At 42.5% G+C, this 25865-nt stretch overlaps 1 protein-coding gene across 2 annotated transcripts in view; it reads right to left on the bottom strand.

The window, feature by feature from the left end:
• Positions 1–25865, bottom strand: part of ldlrad3 (low density lipoprotein receptor class A domain containing 3) — a 90728-nt gene that overhangs the window by 44338 nt on the left and 20525 nt on the right. For both annotated transcript variants that reach the window (XM_086110103.1, XM_086110104.1), the window contains exons 3-4: positions 11234–11380; positions 454–579 (exon numbers count right to left, since the gene is read on the bottom strand). In XM_086110103.1, coding sequence (XP_085966229.1) covers positions 454–579; positions 11234–11380 — 273 coding nt within the window. The remainder of the gene's footprint in view (positions 1–453; positions 580–11233; positions 11381–25865) is intronic.

The following is a 25865-nucleotide window of genomic DNA, read 5'->3' as shown; positions in this document are numbered from 1 at the left end:
GTTTGTGTGTGTGTGTGTGTGTGTGTGTGTGTGTGTGTGTGTGTGTGTGTGTGTGTTTGTTTCGTGTTCTTTTGTTCTTCCTGTAATGTGTTTTTGTTAGTTTGTTACTTTGAGTTATTTGGGTTTTTCGGGACTTGGTTTGTGTTTTTGATGTGGTTATTCCAGTGTACCCCTGCAAAAGTGTTTTTTTAAAAAAATACATTTTGTTCAGTACTCCCTGCTTCTCCTGCCACCCTGCTTTTTTGGGTATAGGGAATTGGGAATAGAAACCTCATGTAGTTTTAAAAATAGACTTAAAAGAAAGTGATTTAAGAACAAAATACAGATAAATCATTTATGTTGTTATGTAGAGCCAAATGTTGTGATGGCATGACTGCCGTATCGTCACCGGGTCTAATAACCGTAGCCCTCAGACACCTACCACTCATTTCATGTTGGTTGTGGGAAACTTACTGCAGTTGTCTTCATCACTCCCGTCAGGGCAGTCACTAAAGCCATTACACTGGAAACGTCCAATGATGCAGTGGACCCCATTGGCACAGGCAAAGAACGTAGGTGCACACTTGGACTTGACTTTAGCTGAGGGGTGATTGAGGGGAGGAAACCAAGTAAAATCACACATTAGTCTTCAACCAGAGGAAGCAACAACAAAAATAATCCATTCATAATACATGCATTTTGGTTGGACTCCTGAACAACCGGGGTGCAAATCAAACATCTATATGACATAGTTGTACCATTTTTTGAGACATGACATCAACCATGTTTGTCTGAAACATGGTTTTTAATGATTGATTCAACATACTGTAGAAATGAACCATGACGGTTATCTATGGTGCCAGTGTTTTATTATGATAAGGCATCAATAGGGCAGCTGACCATGACTCATCACGAGAGCAAAGATGCAGTGCCATGAAAACATATTTGCACTATTCTCAAATCTTTCAATAATCCAAGCAGAAATACAATGCAGGCTGATGATGGTTATATTTATTGGAGGTTGTTGGAGAGATGTATTCAAAGATGGCTCTGTGTGGAAAAGTACTTGCTTCAACTGTTTAATCATGGCTAAAAGCAATTTTTGGAAGGCTGAGTTCATTTTCACTGGCCACACCCAGGATTGAAGACCTCCTGGTGTTCAATCAAAAAATACTCAAATATAACATGAGGTGATCGATTGTGGATGGAATACACAACAACAGGCCTCAGGACCTTGTCATGGTATCCTTCCATATTCTAAATGAACTTCAGTAAAACACCTAAAATACACCTGCCAGCATCTGGGCCAACTCAAGCCACAATGTTGACATCAGCAAAGCACTGACCCACATGACACAATGCACACTTGTCTGTAATCTGCCTGTACAATGACAAACCAGGATTTGTGCATGGAGAGAAAAGCTATCCATTGTGCCAGACTCAATCAAATTTGCCCACTCAAATCAGCTATGAAGACAAACTGCGATCAGGTCGAGACCCCGATGTGGATGACGAGCATGCAGATGAGCTTCCCTGAGATGACATCTGACAGTTTGCGCAGGAATTGTGCCGTTATACATGGTGTAGCAGTTGTATGGGTGGCTGGTCTCAAACTATCTTGCAAGAAAAGATGCTAGCTATTAGGCGTGAAATCTGTGGTTTATTAATTGAACACAAAGTTGATATATTTGCAGGGAGTCACAACTTATACTGTTGGATGAACATATGGCAACAGTTGGCTACACATGTTGATTGCATCTTTTGCCATTCAATGGATGAACATTTGATCTGTCCGCCTGACACTGTCCTATACACCGCTTGTATGTTTAGAAAAAAAGATATGCATGTACATACAGTATATCTGTGAACTAATGTTTCAAAAATGACAATCAATAACAATAATTTCTGTGAATACACTTCCTGTGATCATTATTTCACTTTTAACCTAACCAGACTAGATAGATATGCAATACAAATTGACTTAAAAATGTCCCTTATCCCCAGTGATGCACTCCCAGCATGTTCTACTGACCATTAACGGTGCCACAGCGGAGAGGGTGAGCAACACCAAGTTCCTGGGAGTGCACATCTCTGAAGACCTGTCCTGGAGCCACAATACTTCTTCACTGGCCAAAAAAGCCAACCAGCACCTGTACTTCCTCCGCAAACTGAGGAGAGCCCCCCACCATGCAGACATTTTATACAGGCACCATTGAGAGCATCCTGTACAGCTGCATCACTGTGTGTTATGGCACTTGCACTGTGTCCTGCCAAAAGACTTAGCAGCGCACCGTGAGAGCAGCTGAGAAGATCATTGGTGTCTCTCTCCCGCTACTCGTGGACATTTACTACTCTCGTTTGACCCACCAAGCCATCCAGATCGCAGGTGACCCCACCCACCCATCTCACAGCCTCTTCGGCCTGATGCCGTCGGGAAGGAGATTGCGGAGTCTCCGTGCTGGAACCAGCAGGCTCAAGAACAGTTTCTTCCACCAGGCGGTCAGGAGACTCAGCTCCCTCCCTGCTCTGCCCGCACTCCCCGCCCTCTGCCTCTGCCCGACCCCTGCCTCCTGTCACAGACTATGACCCTCCCCTCAGCATCCGACATCTGCGTATTGCACAATGCACTACCTCACAATACAGACGCTCCCCAGCTTACGAACGAGATACGTTCTGAACGATCGTTCGTAAGGTGAATTAGTTCGTAAGTTGCTTCAGTGCTATATTTTGTATGTAATGTTTGTTTAAGGCTTATATAAGTATGTTTAAGGTTTATATAAGTATGTTTAAGGCTTGTATGAGTAACCTGTATTGGTTTGTACTGAAAAATAAACATTTAATAAAATACTATGCTCGATAAAGATATGTACAGTACAACTGGAGAGAATACAGTACTACATATGTTAGAGAGAGAGAGAGAGAGAGAGACACACACACACACAGTATGTACATGTACGTAATAAGATACTGTAAATAAAATGAAGATGTACTCGAAGATGTACTTGAAGGCTTAAGGAGATGATGGAGGAGGAGGAAGAGGAGGATTGTCATGGGGACGAGAGGGTCTTCGTCGTCGCTGGAATGGGCTTCAAGAGTTACTTCCTCCTCCGTAACATCAATGAAGGAAGAAGTTGAGGGTCCAGGAGAAGAAGGTGAGGGTTGACGAGGATCTTCCTTGGAGGCTGTAGTAGTAGCACGTGCAACGCTCACCATTTTCTCACCCGCATCAAGCTTCTTTATTATTGCCACTTTCATTTGAAATGAAATGGCTTGCCTCTTCTTTACACTTCCACTCTCACTAGAAGCCTTTCGCTTTTCACCAACCATATTGAATAATGGATGCACGAGATATTTAACAACTGGGCAGAGGAAGCCGGATTCGGGGTGGATGCTGGGCGAGCTCTCACAGCGCCTCACGTCGGTATTAGCGGCGGAAAGAAGCACTCCAGTACCTGTTCTCGGAAAAAGGCACGCAATACAAAATCTAACTTTTTCTTTTCTTTTTCGACATACCCGTAAAAATGTTCGTATGCACCGTTTTTCATAACCCGGATGTTCGTAGATCGGGGAGCGTCTGTAGTCACAAGTGCCATTGTTTATATTGTATATATTGTTCAGATTACATATCATCTTTTATACAGCGTAGTTGCTATCTTATCTAGCTGTGTGTGTTTAATGCATGGCATGTTTGCACTGAGGATTGAGAGGAAGAAATTTCATCTGTGCTGCATGTTATACATAAAGCATATTTGACAATAAAGATGACCTTGACCCTTGACCTTGACCCCTGATACGTGGGGGTCCACTGTATTATGTGATGTGTAGACAATAAAATGTGTCGTGATAATAATATGGACTGTGTGGCTCAACTGGACTCATTTAATTCACAGTACTTGACAGGGAAAACACAATTCAAACAATTTGAAGTATTATTAAGATTTGAACTATGACTTACTGACTGTTGCTTGTAGTATTTTATTGCAGAATGAGAAAGACAAGAGGCCGGCAGCTCACTTCACCTCTAATTGAGCACAAATAGACAATTATCTTTATTTTGTATGATTGCTTACTCGAGAAACAGTATTGTGATTCTGTTGGATGTAAAGAACATGTACAATAAATTTTTTTGAATACTTGAACGTTGAAATACTCACAACTCAAATGCCAAGGGCACAATATTTTCAGTAAACAACAATGTTGTGGGCAGAGATATAGGCCCTTTCAAGTAGCACAAATACATTTGGCAAAGCAGGAGGGATAGGCACAGGAATAGCAAGGGGAGCGCCCCGTCTCCAAGATGAAAAGTAATCTGCAGAACAAGGGAGGGAACTGGGCTTGAGTCCATTCTGTCTTTATGTACCCTGGGAAGCCTTTTGTTTACCTGGACAGCACACCCATAATCACCCAAAGCTCATTAGGCATGGTATATCATGCCCATTGGAGTCCGAGGAAGAAATAAACATGGCTCTCAGCAATATGGAAAAAATAATTGGGGTGAACACAGAATTTACCTGTACACAAAATTTTACCAGATTTTCTGACTTCCTTCTTTCTTTGTCGCAAAGACATTACATTGCATTCTGCTAAATGGGTGGCTATGATGTTCTTAGTTGAGACAGCTCTGTGATTGCCTCGAGAGCCCCCCATTCACTTCCTGTCTCATCTACATCCTCATTACCACTTTTGCTGCTGGCTGGATTTATCTGACCCAATGTTTGTGTTCCCAATTAACTCAAAAGTCGCATGAAGGGCAAGCTCGTGAAGAGAAATTCGTGGGTGGGAAAGACAGCAAAAGGATGGAGCTTAAGCGCTTATACCCATTTGAGGATGTAAGGCTATGCGCTGAATGGGATTTAGAACAAACATTATTCCAGCACGCACTCAGCAGTTTCAGTAGAAAACGTGGAAAAACAAATCATTTTACCATGATTTTTTTTTTCATTATGAAGGTGTCCTATTTCACTTTCATGAGGAAGCTTTTGACAATCTGGAAAATGCTCAAGGAGCATGATAGCATATCGTCGTCTACTCTTCTCCCATTACAGTCTTTTATCATTTGAACTTTTAAAGCTCTGTGCCAAATGTTCTTTTTCCTCGCTCTATAGAGGTCGTTTCCGATGAGAGAGCGGGGTGTTGGGCAAGTTGCAAACTTAGCCTGAATGTTGATGAGTATACAGCTCAAATGAATGTGAAAGAAGCCATAGTCAAGCTGATTCCTGAGGTGAAACTATCACAAGCACAGTAAGAGACAAGATTACAGTGGATTTTGCATTTGCACGCGCACTTTTATCCATGTTACCATTTTCTATGGAGTCTATCACAGTAAACTCAGTTTTAGAGATTAAGGGTGAGCACAGCCTGTGCAGACCTCCAGTCAATTACTGAGTCGACAAATTTGGACAGAGAAGCCGAAGGGCGCACATCTCTCCAATAAAAGATTGCATACTGTACATATCTCAACACATGGGGTGCAATACGATCCGAGGAGGGTTAGATTTTAATGTGGAACGATTAGATTCAGTGGGATTACGAATCACTTCAATATAGTAAAGCTCAGTTCAAGAGGGTATGATATCAACAAATTTTACTGACATATGAATAAACTTAAAGTCAGTAGTGTTGTACCGTGACATTTTCTTCAAACATAATCAATCTCTAATGAAAGATAATTCAATACAGATCTCGATATAATTTAAAGTGGAATTATTCGATTCTGTTCAATTCAATGCACTTGCACTTTGGCGGCAAATGATGAATGGTCGACTCTTCCACAAGCCAATATAAGGAGCAAAATTGTACCTAGTTCCAATTAAATGCATTTTTCTAATTTCAGAAAATCAAAAGAAGAAACAGTAACATTTTGAGATGGTTTAATTTGTGTTCCTTTTCACAGTTCGCAATAAATGATGAAAAACCAGGCCAAGGAGATCAGCAACTCAAGATGACATAAACTGGAGCACTATTTTTTTTGGTCTGCTCTCCTGCATACACTTTTTCATTCAATTCATGGACCCTGCGACTGTACTTGTGTACTTGGTGTTTTGCCCTTCCCCAATATGCACTTCCATGCCCTTCTTCTTGTTCTTTTCTCACTTCCCCAGAGGAAAGAATAACTTGTTTGGCACAGGTAGGTTTGGTCATATTGGGCAGGTATGATTGATACAAGAGTGAGAGTTGAGCAGGCTGTGGAGGAACTGAAAAGACTCAAACAAAAGAAAAGAGCACAGTTGAGTAGAAGAGGATTTCAACATTTTTGACTTTGCTCAACACTACCAAAGGTGAAAATGCAATCAATAAAGTATCTGACTCAGCGTGTTAGCAAGAAGATCAGGATTATTTTCAGACTCATGGTTTAAAAGACTGCGATTGGCTGGCAACCAGTTCAGGGTGTCTCCCACCTACTGCCCGAAGGCAGCTGGGATAGACGCAAGCACACTCCGTGGCTCTTGTGAGGAAAAAGTGGATCAGAAAATGGATGGATGGATGGATGGTTGAGAAGAATACAAACATCAGTGTCTTGAATAAATATGAAATGATGTGTCCATATGCCATTGACTGTAAACCCCCACTATACTGTATTTCGGCTTCAAAATTTGAGTACCGTAATTGAAAAATACATTGTTAATTTGGCTGCATAGTGAAAGGTATGAATGAAGTTCAGATTAAAATGACTAAAATTGTGTCCAGTAATCCCCCCTCCATCGCAGTGGGTTATGTTCCAGACCACGCCCACAAGGAGTGAACCACATGAAATGCAGTATACCCTTGTAAATTACACCCTAGGCATGTTGTAATAGCACATCTTTTTTCAAGTATTTTATCGCACAAATACAAACATCATTTATTGAGAGAGAGCAAAAGCAATGGATAATATAGTGTAGCAATTCCTGTGTGTTTACAGTACCATAAGCAATCCAGTTTTTTAGTACAGAATCAGCCCTCATAAAAATCACCAACGACCTTCTTATGGCAGCGGACGCCGGTTTAATCTCCAGCCTCATCCTCCTCGACCTGAGTGCAGTTTTTGACACAATTTCCCACCCTATCCTCCTTAATAGACTCTCCACCATAGGCATCACTCACACGCCCCTACACTGGTTTCATTCCTATCTCTCTGGGCGTTCTCAGTTCATCCAACTCAATTCCTTTACTTCACAGTCCCTCCCTGTCATCTCTTTTGGTGTGCCCCAGGGCTCAGTCCTGGGACCCCTCCTCTTCATTATCTACCTTCTCCCCCTTGGCAATATTTTCCATAAATTTGGTATACATTTTTACTGCTTCACGGATGACACCCAGCTCCTACCTCTCCAGTAAACCCGAGGCCTCCCCCCCCCCACCCGCCTCCCTCTCACACTGCCTCTCAGAAATTAAATCTTGGTTCACACATAACTTCCTCAAACTTAACAGTGACAAAACGGAACTCCTCCTCGTCGGTACCAAATCCACCCTACACAAAACCAACAGTTTCTCTCTCACAATTGATAGCTCCACTGTGTCCCCCTCCCTTCAGGTCAAGAGCCTGGGCGTCATCCTCGATGGCTCACTATCTTTCCACTCCCATATTAATAACATAACCCGGTCCACATATTTCCACCTACGCAATATAAACCGCCTCCGTTCCTCTCTCACCCCTCACACCACTGCTACCCTTGTCCACAGTCTCGTCACCTCCCGTATTGACTAATGCAATTCACTTCTTTTTGGTGTCCATCACAAATTCCTCCATAAACTTCAACTGGTCCAGAATTCTTCAGCTCGTGTCATCACTAGAACCCACTCCTTCTATCACATCACCCACATCCTCCAACAGCTCCACTGGCTCCCTGTCAAACTGAGAATTAACTTCAAAATACTCCTCTTTACATTTAAAGCCATCCGTAACCTTGCCCCCCCCCCCTCCACCCATCTGTCTGACCTGCTTCAAATTTCCGCTCCCTCTCGTTCCCTCAGGTCCTCAGCCTCCCTCCACTTCTGTGTACCCTCTGCCCGTCTCGGCACGATGGGGTGCACAGCTTTCAGCCGCTCTGCTCCCAAACTCTGGAACTCACTCCCACCCGACATCCGTAATATTGACTCTCTTCCCACATTCAAAACTCATTTCAAAACCCACCTATATAAAATTGCATACTCAGTTTAAACTCATCTCTTCTTTCATTATTTATAATTTTATCTGTGGTTTTATTGTTCTTGTTTGATTATAAGGTGTCCTTGAGTGTTTTGAAAGGCACTTATAAATATAATGTGTATATACAGGTATATATATCACCCACCCACACACAATTTCCAAATTGTGGAGTTTTCATGAGACATGAGAATTCCATAGAGATCCATTTTGAAAATAATGGCACACTGGTTGTGAAATAAATTCATTTGCTTCCTGGACCTGGACCACCAGTGGCTCATCGACAGGCTACTTTGGCGGCGTGTGTGTTTTTGCATTCACTTATTAATAAATCCAATAAAAATCAATATAATTTGAATACCGTGCTCCTCTCGGAAAGCTTAGGAGACGCTGCAAATTGAAATTTGACCAGGTTGCAACGAAACACACTACGCATGGGGCGCATCAAATGCATCCCCCCCAAAAAAATCTATTAACCCTTTATTACGATGACTGTGTGGACGGGTGCGTCAATTGCAAGTTTTGTCAGCATGTCGAAATGGTCATTATAGTTGAAGAAAAAAGTCCACTGGCGCTCATCTTTTTTTTTTCCACCATAATGTTGACGTTCGGTCGTCATTGTACTGTAGTATTGACACATACAGAGCCGTTGGGCAGTTAGTGAGCATCCATGGGACAAGTGTGCTCCACCGCTGAGAAGAATATCAATGAAGTAAGTAATAGGCAGTAAAAAAGGAGGCAACTAAGCTCTTAACAATAATGTTTCAATTGCACCGGAAACAGAAATGAAATGTCTGCAACAAAGCCTTATTATGTACAATTATATACATTTGTGTAGATTACATTTATTTCATCTTATGATATGCTCTCTTAGCATTATGAGTCATGCCCATTCAACCTGGTTGCCTATGCGTTTCATTTCTCCCCTCTTGCCTGCTTTTGCCCTATCCAGACAAGGGCAAAGAGGCTAATCCTGGCTCGAAGGCCCAGAAGGCTCAGTCAGCTTTACTTCTTCACTCCCCTGTCAGAATCTATTTTGTCTCTTCCGGTCATTTGGGACATTGTGTGACTGTGCTCCTTTTGACCTCTATTAGAAGATTCTGTAAATTGGAGAAATTGACATGTCGTTTATTTCAAATGTTATGGAATTCATAAAAAACAACTTCCTGTGATTAATGTGATCAAGGAGAAGAGCTAACATCTTACGAACAGATGTTCTGAATGATGTTCAGTAGCAATATTTAATCGACTTGCTTTGTCATTTGGCAGAGTATTAATGGCTTCATACCTTTTTGGTGACTTGATCGTCATGGACTTACTAACTTATTCTTGACCACCTTGTATGGATCACTCAGAAAACTGTTAAACTAGGTGCTATGATGATGGTGCTGCAATGCAACAATGTTGTATTTCTGTTATGTTGATAATTATTTTAAAGACTGTCACCTCTCTCTAAACAGCAAATGGCATTATTTTAATATTTCTCAGAGACAGAATCAGGCCTGGTTTTTTAACCAAATGAAATTAATTGTATACTTCTGTATTGCATCAGTTTGTTGTGTATGCTCTACACAGGTCCTCATGCCATCTGGCATATTTCACACCCACAGATACAGTCTGCCTAAACACAATGTCATCTGTTGATTGAATATATACACTTGATGACATACCTGTATTCATTTTAATAAGCAGAAGCAGAAGTCTTTATCACACACACAATTTTATATTATATATATACAGTATATATATATATATATATATATATATATATATACACATACATACACACACACACACACACACACACACATACATAAATATCACAGCCAGGGAGGCTGTGATTACTGACTTAGGAGCAAAACTGTAACATGTTTATGTGCAGTAGCACCCAGGCGAAGCTTCTTGCTTTAGCTAACTGCTGCAGTGTCTCACGTTGGTGTGACAGAAATGACTTTCTAACTGCAAACACACAATGCACAGAAACTGCAGGCTAAGACTTGGGCACCAGTTGATAAAATAGAATTAACACGTCAAAGTTCAACCAAAAAAAAAAAAAAAAGTATAATTTGTGAGCCAAAGCAATATATCAGTAGAGGTTCCATTTTGTGAGAAGAGTGAGCCTGATCACAAGTCACTCATCACCAGTAATCCGATATATGTATCGGACTTCGACTTTAGGAGGTTATATGGCTCCATGAGTACCATGTGGAGGAATTCATACACGATATCGCCTGGCACGTGCAGGGTTGGAGGGATCGGGAGGCTAATCCGGAAGATTTTAGTCGAGAGATGAGCTACATCGTGGACAGAATACCAGGAGCGGACACATAGGAGAGGCTCAATCATCCATCCATTCATATTCCCATCCAAGCGTATACGTTTTTGATCTGGACTACATTATATCAAACCTCAAAACAGATACAGTCAGAGGATACAAACTCCACATGCTGCCCAATGATACTATGACAAAAAAAACCAACAATATCAACCAAATTCATCCATCCATTTTCAAAAGGGAGTAAGGTAGGGTACACTCTTAAACATGTCAATCACAATGCTGACAAATAAAGTCACAAAAACAGACAAAGTCATCCACAAACCTAGCATACATGTTTTGGACTTGGGAAAGATGTCTGATTACCTGGAGAAAACACAAGAAATGGAAATACAATGGTACCTCTACTTACTAAATGAATTGGTTCTGGAAGAAATGTCTTATCTAGAAATTTTGGAAGAAGGGAGGCATTTTCCATGTAAATGCCCTAATTCGTTCCAAGCACCCCCCCCCCCCCATTCATAATGCAAAACTGTTTTCTAAAGCATAAAAATGCATCAAAATATGTAACAAATACATGTTACAATTAGATTATTGCACAATCAATGAGAGTTGTGAACAATGTAAAATATAAAGTAAAGAATAAAAATGGTCATTTAACTTTTAACTGGGTCCTCACTGTTTTTTTTTTGGCCCTCTTTCGTTCATGTTCTCCCTCAGAAGTGTTCTTGTTTTTACAATTGTGTTACCAGTTAACCACCCCGTTCTCAAAACTTAGCATAGTAAAAATGCTCGCAAATACTCTGTTGAGGGGCAGGATTGACGAAACCATGATCAATCAAATAAAGTGGTCTTACGGCAGCCTTTCTCGTCACTCTTGTCAAAGCAATCGGGCAATCCATCACATTGCCACCCTCCTGGGACACACTTCCCATCCCCACACATGAAAATTCCAGGGATGTTGCACTCTGTGGTGAAGTTATTCCCTGGAAGCAGCTGGCTCTCTGAAAACAAAAAAGCAGACACAAGAAAGAGAGACTGATGACCATTCCGTTAAAAAAAAAAAAAAAAAAAGGTTACCTGCAAGGTGGATTTCATTTGCATCTATGAGATAGTCAACACCCATAATCAAAATTAAATACTGCTGATTCCTGTTCTGGTCAAAAATGGTTATAATATCACAAAAAAACAAATAAACAAACATTCCACAAAATAGAAAACAAGACACATATTTATGCACTGACTGGAGTTTCGTAAATAGACTGAGGCATTGTCTGGGGCATTTGACTGTGCTTAATAGGCATACCGGTAAATGTGAAACGTGGCCTTTTAGCTGAGATCTGACACTACGGAGCAAGCAATAATGAGTGTCGCACTGACCAGAGGAAACGGTTATGCTGCACTGCTGTAAATGGGTGCATGGCTGGCCAGCTTCATCGCACTTAAAAGACTCAGGAGCTGTGGTCTGCTGCCAAGAGATTTTGGCCTTGAAGCCATTAGTGACCTATTGGCCTAACTAACTCCAATTGCAAAAATGTGCAAGAGTAAGCTTTTCCTGACATCAGGAATAACTCAAAATAAACCCCAAAACAAGTGGGGAAGCTTTGACCTCAAAATTCTAAACAGCCAAGGTTATATGAAGCAAAGGCTGGGTGATTAATCTAAATGTAATCTTGATTTTGGCTTCTCTCAATCTTTAAAGCATCATAACCGAAGAAAAATGATTAATGTGCAGAACAGTGCGGTGTGTGTGCAAGTTCCCAACGGAAAAGGGACCTGAATGTACCATGTTGTTTGCGTAGCAAGCATATACCGTACATTCCGGGCTACAGACAGCACCTGATTAAGAGCCGCATGCTCAGATTTATGAAGAAAAATCAATTTTGTAAATATATGCTGTACTATAAACCGCTGGCCAATGAGTAGGCGGGGGTTCGCTTCTGCGTCCCTGCTGCCGTGGAGTGCCTCCGGGTGCGGTCCCCCGCTGAACCCCCGCAGAAAAAAAAAACGCAAAATTTCTTAAGGTGAAAATAATCTCCATATTTTTATGAGCATGATAAATGCATTTGCACAACGAAATTATGCTGAAACACATAATAAGAGTCCAGACAAAGAGAGATCTTGATGCGCATCTGCGTAATTACGAGGAGAAATACTGCAGCCCACTAGGCTTTAAATAGAATAATGCAAATCATATAAATGGGAAAAGATGTATGAAATTATTTCTATAGTCAGCCGCTTAAAAATGATCATCGGTGGCAGCTTTAGGCCAGATGCTGCGCAGCTCAAAACACAGGTAAAATGTGTTCTCTTGTGGCCGCTTGTTTTCAGTATGACGGAAGAGTCACCTTTTTTATTTACAGTCCGAGTGAGGGGCAAATCAAATGTGCATGGGTCTTTTTGGTTGTCTTTTTACACTGGCTCAGTTCTTCTTGCCGGAGCCTCCACCTTCGCACCATCGACTCGTCTATGCCAAGATTACGGGCAGCAGCTCGATTTCCTCCTTTAACTGCCAGAATGATCGTTTTTAGTTTAAAAGCTGCATCATATGCTTTTTGTCTGGTATTCTCCATGTTGATCAGGGTTAGAAGAAAGACTGAAATAAGGAGGTTGTGATTACCGGTAATCATACAATTTCATTGGACCCCTGTGTACTACTCATTCATTTTATTGGTCGACTGTTGCCGGGTAACACATTTTCCCTCCGCTACGGCAGAAAGAGCGGAAGTTGTGATTAGTCATACAATATCATTGGACCTCAGTGAAAGACTGATTCATTTTATTGGTCCATGTTTTTCCCGCGATGGAAAAAAAAATAATTAAAAAGCCGCTTCATATTACACGCCACAGTGTTGAAAGTGTGGAAAAAAAGTAGCAGCTTGTAATCCAGAATTTACGGTAGCTTTTGTGATTCTACTGTCTCTAAGCATCCTTTCAACTGCTAAAAAGTTGACTCCCATGTTCAAGTTTACACTCAAACTAAACACAACAAAAATAATTAGATGTAAATGTTTCGTCTTAAAAACATCGTCAGATTACTGTTTATTGACTTGAACATTAGCCTGGCAAAAGACCATTCAAATGCTGTCGGAAATTAGCATAGACTTTGGGAGTGATTTTGCTTCAAAATATTCACACACAAATACTAGAAACACATACACATGGGTAACATGACAACACACAAAGATTCCCAATCTGTGAAATGTAATGTATGACAACCGTGCCAAATATGTATATATACACTATACTGTAAATCAGTAAAAAATTGCACAATCTAAAGTGCAGGCTTCAACAATAACATAAGAACATGCCAAATCCAAAATAATTGGTGCACCGGCCAGGATGAGAAGGTTGTGTCGAAATTAGTGCCATTAGGATTATTCGAAGAATGACACTCACTGATTGCTTAATTGAGTGAGATTGAGTTAGTGATTTAACACGCAGCCATCATACCAATGTTCAAATTTTATTTCAAATATGCCGTGTCATCAAGTTTGCCGACTGTGATTAAATGTACCACACAAACTAAAATCATCACTCCTAACTTATGCAGGCTGTTTGGGTATTTTTTCACCTACCTTGAAAAGTGATACAGTTTGAGGAAATACAAAAACATCTATTCTTATAACCCAAACTCTAACACACTTTTGACCATCTAGAACCTCTTTTTAAGACTTAATGTTCAATGTTTAAATCATAAAATGGCAATACCACTGATTTTAAATATTGTCACTATAATTAAAAACATTAATTTCAAAGTACAGTATGTCATCAAAACACCACGAATGATGTTATTACGTATATTAATGATGATGTTATTACGTATATTAATGTATATCTTACATCCATCGCTGTACGATGTACAAAGTACCGTATTTTCACGACGATAAGGCGCCATTAAAAGTCTTAAATTTTCTCCAAAATGGACAGGACGCCTTATAATGTGGAGCGTCTAGTGTATGCGCCGAGTTCCAAAGCCTGACTGAGAGCACTTCTGGCCGACGCTGTTTATCCAGAGAAAAGGCGGACGTGAGGGACGACAGGCATGCGGAAGTCCGCCAATGAGTGAAGGGTGGGCGCGTAAGAGGACGCTAAAGGCACGTCCCTAGCAGGTAACAGTCGCCAATGAGTGAAGGGTAGGCGTGTAAGAGGACGCTAAAGACACGTCCACAGCAGGTACCAGTCGCGTGAGTACATTGTAAAATGGCTAAATAAAGTACAACCGAACTCAGTTTTGCTTCCGTTGCCTTTTTAAAAACGTGTTTTTAGCGTGTGTCCGTATGTCTTAGCTGCTACCGTATGCTTTAAGCTAACATACCTGGTATGTTTTAGCGTGCATGCATGCTACCGTATGCTTCAAGCGAGCGTGTTTTTAGTGTGCGCGCATGCATGCCGTATGTTTAAGCTGGCGTATGTTTTACCATGCCTGGCTGCGCCCAATAATCCAGTGCGTTTTGTGTATGGGTCAAATACAGAAATAGCACCCGTTACTGAGACTGCACCCAACAATACGGTGCGCCGAATGGTCGTGAAAATACGGTAAGCGTAGAATGTTTAAAGCTTAGTTACTGCACAATTTCTGCAATGTCTAGGTGGGGACTTAAATGTAAATGCAATAATGATGATGTGACAAACCGATAATTTGGCATTCATGTTGCTCTCGGTTTAAAAGTACCTTAGAACACATGTTTAGCGATGTAATTTCATATAGAAATACGCATGATTCATTGCTTGATGGAATATCTAGCCATTGGATTGTGACGTGCATGTCAACTCCGTTGTTAATATAATAATGTCTTAAAATAAAAGATTACTTTCATTGTCGAATAATGCTGAAACTTGATTTATATCTAATATATAAAACAAAACATTTAGCATTGGTTGATTACCTACGGGACTTTAAAAGGACTATACCATTTTGTTTTCTGAGCAATACAATTTACAGTTGAAATATTTTGTCAAAGTTCAATGACTGCTGCCTGTGACCATACTGCCTAAATGTCTGACTCTTGAGGATGAGGCCATTTGATATGCACAATAGTACGTACGCGCGTAGCAAAAGAAAAAGAAAAAAAGTCTGTTTTCATCATTCACAGACAAGGGGAACAACACACTTGATCAAATGGCAACTCGAATAAGAGGTATAATTATAATTCCATCAGCAGGAAACAGCCTTCGCCTTTTACACGGAACCCCGCTCAAGGACTACAAAGCTCGGCTGTTTGGAAAGCATCAAGATAATTGGACAGTGGGTTGGAAGGCGTGAGAGAAAGCACAGAAGGATATCTGTGCATTGTGTCTGTTTGAGAGTGAGAGGGCCAGAAAAGATCATGTGTTACATGATTCTTGATTCATTGTCAATCATAACCTTAGCAAATACCTTTCACAACTATGTTGGGAGTCCTTCTGTCCCGCTGCACACTTGACCCACCTTATTCCTGAATGTCAAGAAAGTCAATAGGCTACTTGCAGGACTTTACTATTGAGGTTAATAACGTGCTCCCCCTACTCCCCTCATTACTTTGGGACACCATTCATCACATTAAGCCACTCAACTCAACGGGTAAGAACAATGAAATGCTCACAAGCAAACATGGATGAGTTCAATGCAAATTACGGGAAGCATACCACCGAATAAATTTCTCCTTCACATTACATGATACTGAAGATGCTGTAAAACAACTTTGGTACCACATCGGAGGGACAAATTTGCAGGCGATAAGGTAAGAATAGCACCCGATGCAAGTGGCATCGTTAGCCCTATTTTAGGGGGGCTGAAGTCTCTCTAAAATGTTCTGCAACCCCTCATATATTATTTGGTTGTGCCTTTTTTTTAAATTTGCTTTTCTTTTTAAAAATATTTATTTTGAACAAAATAATTGAACAAAATTTAACAACAACTTAAATATAGATTAGAAAGTGACTTATTATGCACTCAAGGGTTTTCTCTTTACTTCAGGACAGACCGAGTCGTGTGTCATTATTCACTCCGTTCCACTTAATAACATTGAAAGCAAACTTATTCCTAAAACTCCAGTGCATATTATCTTTGCGACCTTCCTTGCAGGCCTGTATGAGCGTCTGGATCGCACAAAGAGCTGAGGAAAAAGCAGAACAAGGTAAAGAACGTGAAGGATGGACTATTATCCATCCATCCATTTTCCGAACCGCTTGATCCTCACTAGGGTCGCGGGGGGTGCTGGAGCCTATCCCAGCCATCTCCGGGCAGTAGGCGGGGGACACCCTGAATCAGTTGCCAGCCAATCGCAGGGCACACAGAGACGAACAACCATCCACGCCCACACTCACACCTAGGGACAATTTAGAGTGTCCAATCAGCCTGACATGCATGTTCTTGGAATGTGGGAGGAAACCGGAGCACCCGGAGAAAACCCACGTAGGCCCGGGGAGAACATGCAAACTCCACACAGGGAGGCCGGAGCTGGTGGACTATTATCATTCACCTAAATATGGTCAGAAATCTATGGGCTTCCTTCATTCATCAGATTTGATGACTGCTGTGTAGAACTGTCTCAGCAGCTTCTGTGGCAGGTCTTGTTACTTCAGCAGCCTCAGGAAGTACATCATCTGCTGAGTTGATGTGTGTCTCCCACTTCAGGTCCTGAGAGACTGTGATTCCCAGAAACTTGGAGGTCTGGACGGTTGACACAAGGCAATTAGATCGTGTGATGGGCAGCTGTGGCGAAGGATGTTTCCTGAAGTCCAGGATCATCTCTACAGTCTCGAATGTGTTCAGCTCCAGGTTGTGTTGGCTGCACAAGAGCGCCAGCTGCTCCACTTCTTGTCGGTACACAGACCCGTTGCTTTGACTCGTTGTCTTTGACGAGGCCAATGACAGTGGTGTTGTCTGCGAACTTTATGAGTTTGACGGATGGGTGTGTTGAGGTGCATATAGAGGGAGAAGAGCAGCAGAGAGAGGACACATGCTTGTGTAGGTCCATCCTCGAGGTGCCAGAAAGAGGGTCCAGCAGGGGTCCGGTGACGTTCTTTCGGTGGTTCAGCACAAAGCGTTCGAAGGACTTTATGACCGCAGACGTCAGAGCGACAGGCCTATAGTCGTTCTTTTCCGATTTTGCTGGTTTCTTGGGCACTGGTATAAAGGTGAACTGTTTGAAGCAGGATGCAACCTCACAGAGCTCCAGGGATCTGTTGAAGATCTGTGTGATGACCGGAGACAGCTGGTCAGACTTTCAGAAACGAAGGGGACACCTTGTGGAGCCCCGCGACCTTCTTGATATTCGATTGCATGAAGAGCCATCTCACATCCTGTTTGTGGATCTCCAGGGCAGAGAATGGGGTATGGGGTGTGGGAAGTGGAGATGCCCTTTTCAAATCTGCAGAAAAACATGTTGAGATCATCAGCCAGTCCCTTATTGTTTGGGGGGATGATGATTGGGGGGATAGTGTCCTGTAGTCTGGACCTGCTTTCAGGCCATTCCACACAGATGCAGAGTTGTGAGCAGAAAACAGTCTATGCATAGCTTCTCTTTGTGATGTTGATTTCCTTCGTCAATTGGTTTCAGGTGTATTATCCAGTGCCCTATCTCCACTTCTAAAGGCGGCCTCTCTCTCTTTTCTAAGTTGCCTGAATTTGGCAGTGAACCATGGCTTGTTATTGCTGAAGGAGCGGAAGGATGTTTGTTGGTACATACATGTCCTCACATAAAATGATGCATGATGTTACAATGTCTGTGCATTCGTCCAGGCTGCCAGTTGAAGTTTAAAAGACGCCCCAGTCAGTGTAGTCCAAGCATTCTGGTAGTACCAGCTTTGCATCATCAGTACATCTCTTCACAGTCTTGACCACTGGTTTCGCATTTAAGTCTGTGCCTGTATGTAGGGACTGAAGATGACACTTGGCTGACGCTTACTTTCCAATAAAATGGTAATTTTCTATTTGAGAACTCCTCGTATTCAAGATATTAACGCCTAACTTATTTTCCACCTGCAGCAAAAAAAAAAAAAAAAAAAAAAATGCAGTCAGCTTCTGTTCTCCGAGCATACAGTCAGCTGTAAACCTCAATTAAAAAGGACATGGCAAATACCTTCCAAGATGAGCAGTGGCGCTGAGTGTTCATTACTGGTCAAGAGTCAGATTGAGACCCTTCACAGCCGAATAACAACTGAACAAGTCTCTGACACCATGAGTCATCCACCACGTGTTATAAACGCAAAAGCTTTGCAGTTTAATACCATCCAAATATCCAACGATCTGAAAGCAATCTGAGACCCCTTGAAAGAATATCATATTGCACCCTTGTAATATAGATGTCTTTCGGTCAGGGCCTCCATTGTCCATTAATGCTTTAGCAAAAACATTCAAATTTGAAGGAATGGAACACTCTAAATTGTTCCATGGTGTGAGCACGGATGGTTGTTCGTCGATGTGTGCCCTGCGATTGGCTGGCAACCGGTTCAGGGTATCCCCCGCCTACTGCCTGAAGACAGCTGCGATAGGTTTCCAGCATGCCCCGCGGCCTTTGTGAGGTTAAGCGAATTAGGAAATGGATAGATGAATGGATGCTCTGCTCGCTGCTGTGGCAAAAACAAAAGATTTCCAATTTAACATCTGTCAGTTAGAGGTGGGTCAATTTTAGAATGATCAAATGAATCCCAAAAGAGGATTTTCACAAAATACGAAAACCTTTTTTTCAAGCTTCCCCACATTATTCGATGCAACTCTTTCATGAGGCTTCACAGTAACTCTACACCAATGGGCATCAGAATATTCTGGTATCACACTCAGTATACCTACTGTATGTGGAACTACTATGTTAAAATTGCCTTTGAGAAATGCCACAAGTATGAGAACTAATACTATGTTTTCATTCTTTATGAAAATACAACTGTGAAAAATAATTTTATTGACAGCACATTTTCCAGGATTGTAAAAATTACCCCATGGAAATCGCTGAAAAGGATTGCCAATTATTTTATGATACAATAGGGTAGAATTTGGCTCATTGAGTGGCATTTTTATTTTATTTTTTCCAAAACACCACTCTATTTAAGGAAAATGGGACGAGAAAAAAAAACGGCCCCTGCTTCATGATTTGGAAAACAATGTAATTTGCTCTGCGTGAAACGTTAAGCCTCAAAGTCGGTACAACACTCAAGGCGGAAATCACTTCAAGTTTGAGTGAAACGTCTTGAGAAAGTTAGTGAAAACTTGACCTTCTTCTGTGGAAGCCTGATCATGGCAGAAGAGACTAGGACAACGGAGAGCATCGTCATGCCATGCATGCTCATGAACGAATAATTAGAAAAAGATGCCGATGCAGTATTTCTTGTCTGGAGTTCTGAGGAATGGGTTTGCACTGGGAGAGTCTAAAACGCTCAACTAATTTAAAGACATAAGGTAAAATTATGTTTTTGGTGTTTTTCAGATAACATTTTAATAAAGGGCTTCGCGCAGCTCCTCAGTAAGTATCAATGATTTGGGAAGGATTTCAGCATGGTAAATCACCACTAGATGGGAGGAGTGGCTTTGATCAGATCTTGGTCCACACTAGTGATGGGAAAATGAAGCCTCATGAAGCAATGAGGCTTTCCATCCAACTGGTTCGTTCCTGGGCCGAAGCATCATGAGGCTTTATTTGTACCACTGCGCCATCATGTGGAAAATAGATGTCATGACAGTGATTAAAATGAGACCATGGATTTGATGTAGAGGTAAGATCGGGCCAAAAAAATCCAGCCCGACCCGTCCCGAGCCCGACCAATTAACTTGATTTGCAGGCCTGAGCCCGAAGCAAACCCGACATTTCCTATTTCATTTGTGATGACTCGGGAGAAGGAGGGGTGATTTGTGATAAATTAAAGCCTGTCTTTTCCACAAAATCTAAGTTAAACAAGTCTGTATAATTATTTACATACCGTATTTTCACGACTATAAGGCGCCATTAAAAGTCTAAAATTTTCTCCAAAATGGACAGGACGCCTTATGATGCGGAGCGTCTTGTCTATGCGCTGAGTTCCAAAACCTGACTGACAGCCGACACGCTGTTTATATAGAGAAAAGGCGGAAGTGACTGTGGACAGGCATGCGGCAAAGAAGTCGGCCAATCAGTGAAGGGTGGGCGTGTATATATACATATATGGAGAGAAAGAGAGAGAAAAGGCAGACGTGAGTGACAGGCCTGCGGGGAAGCAGGCCGCCAATGAGTGAAGGGTGGGCGTGTAAGTGGACGCTAAAGGGACACTACAAGCAGGTACCAACACCTGTATAGAGTGTGGCTATGTGCATTGTTGCAAAACAACTTCGGTCTTGGTTTCTAAGAACCCCCGAAAATAAATTCTACAAAGAGACACGCCTACGAAGCTCAGTTCAAACTTCAAGCCATCGGTTATGCTTTTGGCATGCGTGCCCATCTCACAGCAGCGGTGAAAAACCTAGTCAAGCAAATGAACTCTGAGCTTGCCGTTATTCCCGGAGGGTTGACTAAAGAACTCCAACCGCTGGACATCGGCATCAACCGGGCGTTCAAAGTAAAGTTGCGAGCGGCATGGGAACAATGAATGATCGATGGCAAACACAACTTTACAAAGAGTGAGAGGCAGCGCCGGGCGAGTTACGCCACAATTTGCGAATGGATTGTGGCTGCTTGGACGAACGTGTCTGCTTGCACTGTTGTTCGAGTTTTTGGCAAAGCCGGCATCATTTCTGTGGAGCCACATGGCAATGAGAGTGACTGACAACGAGAGGGAACACGGCGTTTTTGATGGATTACCGGTACTTGCACAATTGTTCAATTCTGATACAGAGGATGAGGACTTTGATGGATTTCTGGGTGATGATTGATCGAAAAACGTGAGTACATTGTACGATGGCTAAATAAAATACAACGGAACTCCGTTTTGCTTCGTTGCCTTTTTAAAAACGTGTTTTTAGCTTGTATCTGTATGTCTTGGCATGCTACCGTATGCTACAAGCTAACGTGTTTTTAGCGTGCGCGCATGCATGCCGTATGTTTAAGCTGGCGTATGTTTTACCACTTTAAAATCGCGCCCAATAATACAGTGCGTTTTGTCTATGTGTAAAATACAGAAATAGCACCCATTAATGAGACTGCGCCCAACCATACGGTGCGTCGAATGGTCGTGAAAATACGGTACTTTAAACATGTATTTCTGTTGCAGCAGAGGGTACATTAACCGACAATTTTCCATCATTGACAGATTTTTTTTTTTAAGAGTTGTAGGAAAAATTTAAGGCATTCCGTCATTTTGACGGGTTGAAAATTGGACCATTCACCACAGCAGCAGTACATCCTTAAGAATCGTGTGTGGCACTTGATGAGAGAGAAGCAGCGAGACAAAGAAGAACAATGACGGCTGGATCATAGAGACATGAAGGAGTTCTTTGAATTGTCATTGCGAGAGTTTAGTATAGTACGTGTTGTGATGAGGCCACTTCTGTTTTTTTGCGAACCACCGTCTCTCGCGGCCAAAACTATTCACGGCCTCGTAACGAACAAAAAAAAAAATCAGCGAGAGAGAAGCCCGACCCGACCCGCGGGCTCGGGCGGCCCGATCTTACCTCTAGTCAGTGTCACCTGTCAGCTCATTGTCGTCCCGGTGCGCCGAATTTATTTCGATTCACCCGCGAAACTATTTGTTGGCGGTGACGTAGGAATCCCGTCCCGCGAGGCTTCGGGCGGAGCAACGCGCGTTCCGAGGCATCGGGCGTGGCCACAAGCGTAATCGACACACGCTTCGCAGATTTTCTTGCCGTTTACTCGGCACACGCATCGGAACCTCGGCACAGTCGGGCACATCACTAGTCCACACATGGCGTGTGTGTGTGTGTGTGTGTGTGTGGACAGTACGGCGATCCCATGTGCGTGGTGAGGTGATGGGGGGAAAGCAGTGTGGTGGTGAGAACATGGATAAAATTCAATGTTTATGAAAAGTATCAAAGCTATCAAAGGCCGCAGTTAATTCTTTGTGAATTTGGACCTCATTTGTGCACAGATAATCCAACACATCCATCCCAAAACTCATGATGCAAATGGAGGACAGACAGTCCTATTTCAGTCCTGTCTGTTGCGGGCGGTAAGGTACGTTACAAAATATCGGCGTGGGCACCCACAGCGGCTCCGGTGCAGAGCGCCGATGCGTATTTGGAACAGAGAGTCGCCGCTTGGAATTGAAATGGATGTCCATGGGACAGGAGAAGTGAACCAATCACTTTTTTTCGTCAATGGATGCTACAGCTTCTTGTTGACTTTGAAACTTAGCCCGTAGCCGACGTGTGCACATTTTAAGCATTACGTCTCTGATCCACTGGTTAAAGGACACTTTGATTCTGTCCTCTTTCATCTCAAACTGCTTCAAACAACAAAGCGTGTGACGGAAAAGTGGTTAGGACTGCACAACTGTCCGTGTTTTATGTTATGTGTTGTTTATTATTTTACTTTATGTTAACTGTTTTGTTAAGCGCTTTGTTACAGCCGCCGCTGTTGTGAAAGCGCTATATAAATCAGCGCTTTGTATTGTATTGTATTGTATTGTATTGTATTGTATGTTGTGAGAGGGAAGAAATTTCACCTGTGCTGTATGCACATACAGCACATTTGACAATAAAGTTGTACTTGATACTTGATTTTGTGACAATATAAAGTACATACATATACATTACATACACACACATTTATATATATAAATCAGGCAACTTGTAAAGTGGAAACTTGGAAAGTGGAATGCAAATTGAGTGAGTAAAAATGTTATTGCAATTCTTACTGTGAAGTTTTGAGAACAAAGGAAAAGAAGAAGTTCATTACCAAGCTCTGAATAACAATACTCAGGCTTCACCACTTCTCAGATAAAGAGCACACTTTTTAAATTATACACTACTCTCAATGGGCTGGAGACATAATCAGGCTCTGTGGAGCAGCAGGAGGTGATTTTGCTGTCCCCGTGAGTGTGTGTGTACATTAGTGCATTTGTGTGCACGTGCATGAAGGTGATTTTGCTGTCCCCGTGAGTGTGTGTGTACATTAGTGCATTTGTGTGCACGTGCATGAAGGGAGAAGATGCTCCAGTCTATTCCTGAAGCTCACTGAAGCCTGCAGTTAAAGTAAGCACTAGTGTAAAGCTGGCCTTCTTCCATTAAAGGCACCCTGCAGAGGTACGCAGGCAAAGGAATTCACAAAGCAACAGATCAAGTCTGGCCTTAATGAGGGTCAGATTTAGAATAAGGAAGCCATGAATGCAAACAGACAGTAAAGTGAAAAATGGATGCACAAGGTAATTGGCTTTCCCAGCCTTTCCCTGCCTCCAACAATGTACAGGTTTCCCATTTCTATGTTTAGCCTTTTCGATTGCTTTTTTTGTTGTTTCACAAACACTCAAAATTGCCACGCAGTTCATTTTGCATGTTCTGGAAGGAGTACATTCAAAAAGGTGAATGTAGGGCATGCAATGAGATCATGCCTGAGATAAATCAGAATGACTGATTCTGAATCTTTAAATACTGTGTCTGAAAGGCAGGTGCAAACCAGCACAAAAAGCAGTGAAAGCATTGTGCGAGAGGTGGCGAGGAGAACTTATATGCTGGGGCAAACATTTTTGAAATCCCATCCATCCATCCATCCATCCATCCTCTACCGCTTATCCGGGGCCGGGTCGCGGGGGCAACAGCTTTAGCAGGGAAGCCCAGACTTCCCTTTCCCTAGCCACTTCTTCCAGCTCTCCCCGGGGGATCCCGAGGCGTTCCCAGGCCAGCTGGGTGACATAGTCACTCCAGCGTGTCCTGGGTCTTCCTCGGGGTCTCCTCCCGGTGGGACATGCCCGGAACACCTCACCAGGGAGGCGTTCAGGAGGCATCCGAATCAGATGCCCAAGCCACCTCATCTGGCTCCTCTCGATGTGGAGGAGAAGCGGCTCGACTCTGAGCCCCTCCCGGATGACCGAGCTTCTCACCTTATCTCTAAGGGAGAGCCCGGACACCCTGCGGAGAAAACTCATTTCGGCCGCTTGTATCCGGGATCTCGTTCTTTCGGTCACGACCCATAGCTCGTGACCATAGATGAGGGTTGGAACGTAGATCGACTGGTAAATTGAGAGCTTCGCCCTTTGGCTCAGCTCCTTCTTCACCACGACAGACCGATACAACGTCCGCAGATTTTTTTTTCTTTTTTTTTTAATTTCACAGGAGAGAACATGCAAACTCCACACATGGAGTTCACGGGCCAGAATAAAGCTCTGGACCTCTGCACTGTGAGGCCGACGCCCTAACTGGTTGTGCACAAAACTTGTCATTTCCTTGCATATGAGTGCTTCGAGACAATGCCTGGAACAGTTTTCCAGTCATGCTGTTTCCAGTTTCAAACACATTTTGAAGGACGGGCACATTCATTCAGTTGCCACACATTTGGCATGAGGCAAATGAAACAAAACATGGCTTTTATGTCCTTAACGGCTTCGCCAAAATTATCAGAGATACAGATAACTAAGTAATCAATGTTTTGCCTCTTACATGGACACAGAGTTGGATCGCCTTCACTGTATGTACCGCTAGGAGCATTAAAACATGTACTGATGCTGAACGACCAGATTAAATTTCGACTAGCACACATTGAAAACTTGGCCGCATTTGCGAGCATATCTGTCGCAGTGTCAAGCCATGCTCACTGCAAAATCTGGGCTTGTTCAATTGAACACAAAGCTGATATGCAGTCCTTGCAGGGAGCCATGACTTATTCTGTTGGATGAGTGGCAACAGTGGATATACAGGCCGATTGTACTTCATGCAATCCAATGAAAGAACGTTGAGTTTTCTCCCTGTCACTAGACAGAGTTGGCATGAATAGAAATATATATATTTCTGATGACCAAACCTTAATGGATTAATAATTCTGTGATAATACTTCCTGTGATCATTCTTTCACTTTCATACTAACAGCAAGCTTTTTATAGGCCGTACAGGTTGATGTATATATATATATATACACAGGTATATATAAAATAAAATTTAAAAAAAATTCCTCGTCTCACCTCCCCTCGGGTGGTGTCCGTCCCTCATTCAGCTCGGGTCCTCTACCAGAGGCCAGGAAGCTTGAGGGTTCTGCGCAGTATCCTTGCTGTTCCCAGCACTGCACATTTCTGGACTGAGATGTCCGATGTTGTTCCCGGGATCTGTTGCAACCACTCATCTAGTTTGGGGGTCACTGCCCCGAGTGCTCCGACCACCACAGGCACGACTGTCACCTTTACCTTCCAGGCTCTCTCCAGCTCCTCTCTGAGCCCTTGGTATTTCTTGAGTTTCTCGTGTTCCTTCTTTCTGATGTTTCCATCACTTGGGACCGCTACATCCACTACAACGGCTTTCCCCTGCCCTTTATCTATGATCACGATATCTGGTTGGTTCGCCATTACCATCTTGTCAGTCTGGATCTGGAAGTCCCACAGGATCTTCGCTCTGTCATTCTCCACCACCTTCGGAGGTGTTTCCCATTTTGACCTTAG

Source organism: Hippocampus guttulatus, chromosome 4 (assembly GCF_054856545.1).
Source record: "Hippocampus guttulatus isolate MCC_2025c chromosome 4, RoL_Hgut_1.0, whole genome shotgun sequence".
Taxonomy (NCBI): Eukaryota; Metazoa; Chordata; class Actinopteri; order Syngnathiformes; family Syngnathidae; genus Hippocampus; species Hippocampus guttulatus.
This window is presented reverse-complemented; position numbering and strand designations above follow the sequence as displayed.